Source organism: Corapipo altera, unplaced genomic scaffold (genome assembly GCF_003945725.1).
Source record: "Corapipo altera isolate COAL_440 unplaced genomic scaffold, ASM394572v1 0, whole genome shotgun sequence".
Lineage (NCBI taxonomy): Eukaryota > Metazoa > Chordata > Aves > Passeriformes > Pipridae > Corapipo > Corapipo altera.
In genome coordinates, this window is record NW_020884872.1 from 2,033,194 (window position 1) to 2,034,071 (window position 878).

General features: G+C 46.9%; 1 protein-coding gene across 3 annotated transcripts in view; it reads left to right on the top strand.

Annotated features, from left to right (window-relative positions):
• DYRK1A (dual specificity tyrosine phosphorylation regulated kinase 1A) overlaps positions 1-878 on the top strand; it is a 72,203-nt gene that overhangs the window by 68,424 nt on the left and 2,901 nt on the right. For 2 of the 3 annotated variants that reach the window (XM_027634812.1, XM_027634802.1), the window contains exon 12: positions 31-728. In XM_027634812.1, the coding sequence (XP_027490613.1) occupies positions 31-654 (624 nt within the window). In that variant the 3' untranslated portion in view covers positions 655-728. Of the gene's footprint in view, positions 1-30; positions 729-878 lie in introns of those variants that run through there. The other variant, XM_027634821.1, reaches the window with a different exon arrangement.

Consider the following 878-nt stretch of genomic DNA (forward strand, 5'->3'; position numbering starts at 1 on the left):
CATTTTAATTGTAGTTGTGCTCCTTCCCAGGTTCGACAGCAGTTTCCTCCCCCGATTGGTTGGACGGCCACCGAAGCTCCGACACAGGTCACTGTTGAAAACCACCCAGTTCAAGAAACCACCTTCCATGTAAACCCTCAACAACAGAATGCATTACATCATCACCATGGCAACAGCTCCCACCACCACCACCATCACCACCACCACCACCACCACCATGGACAGCAAGCCTTGGGCAGCCGGACCAGGCCGAGAGTCTACAATTCTCCAACAAACAGCTCCTCCACCCAGGATTCTATGGAGGTGGGCCACAGTCACCACTCCATGACATCCCTGTCTTCCTCAACTACTTCTTCCTCTACATCTTCCTCCTCTACTGGTAACCAAGGCAATCAGGCCTATCAGAACCGCCCAGTGGCTGCTAATACCTTGGACTTTGGACAGAACGGAGCGATGGACATGAATTTAACAGTCTACTCTAATCCGCGCCAAGAAACGGGCATAGCTGGACATCCCACGTACCAGTTCTCTGCTAACACAGGTCCTGCTCATTACATGACTGAAGGACACCTTGCCATGAGGCAAGGCATTGATAGAGAAGAGTCTCCCATGACAGGAGTTTGTGTTCAGCAAAGTCCTGTGGCTAGCTCGTGACTAAACTGAAACTAAGTTTGTTTCTTGTGTGTTTTTATAGAAGTGGTGTTTTTCCAAAAAAAAAAAAAAAAAAACAAAGTGCAAAGCTGCTTGAATCAGAAGGAGATAAACTCACTGAACCGCTACAGGAGGGCAAAGTTGACTATTTTTTTAAACTTGAAAAGATTGCAAAGGGACAATGAAGTTTTTTTTTTTGTTGTTGTTGGTTTTTTTTTGGGGGGGGG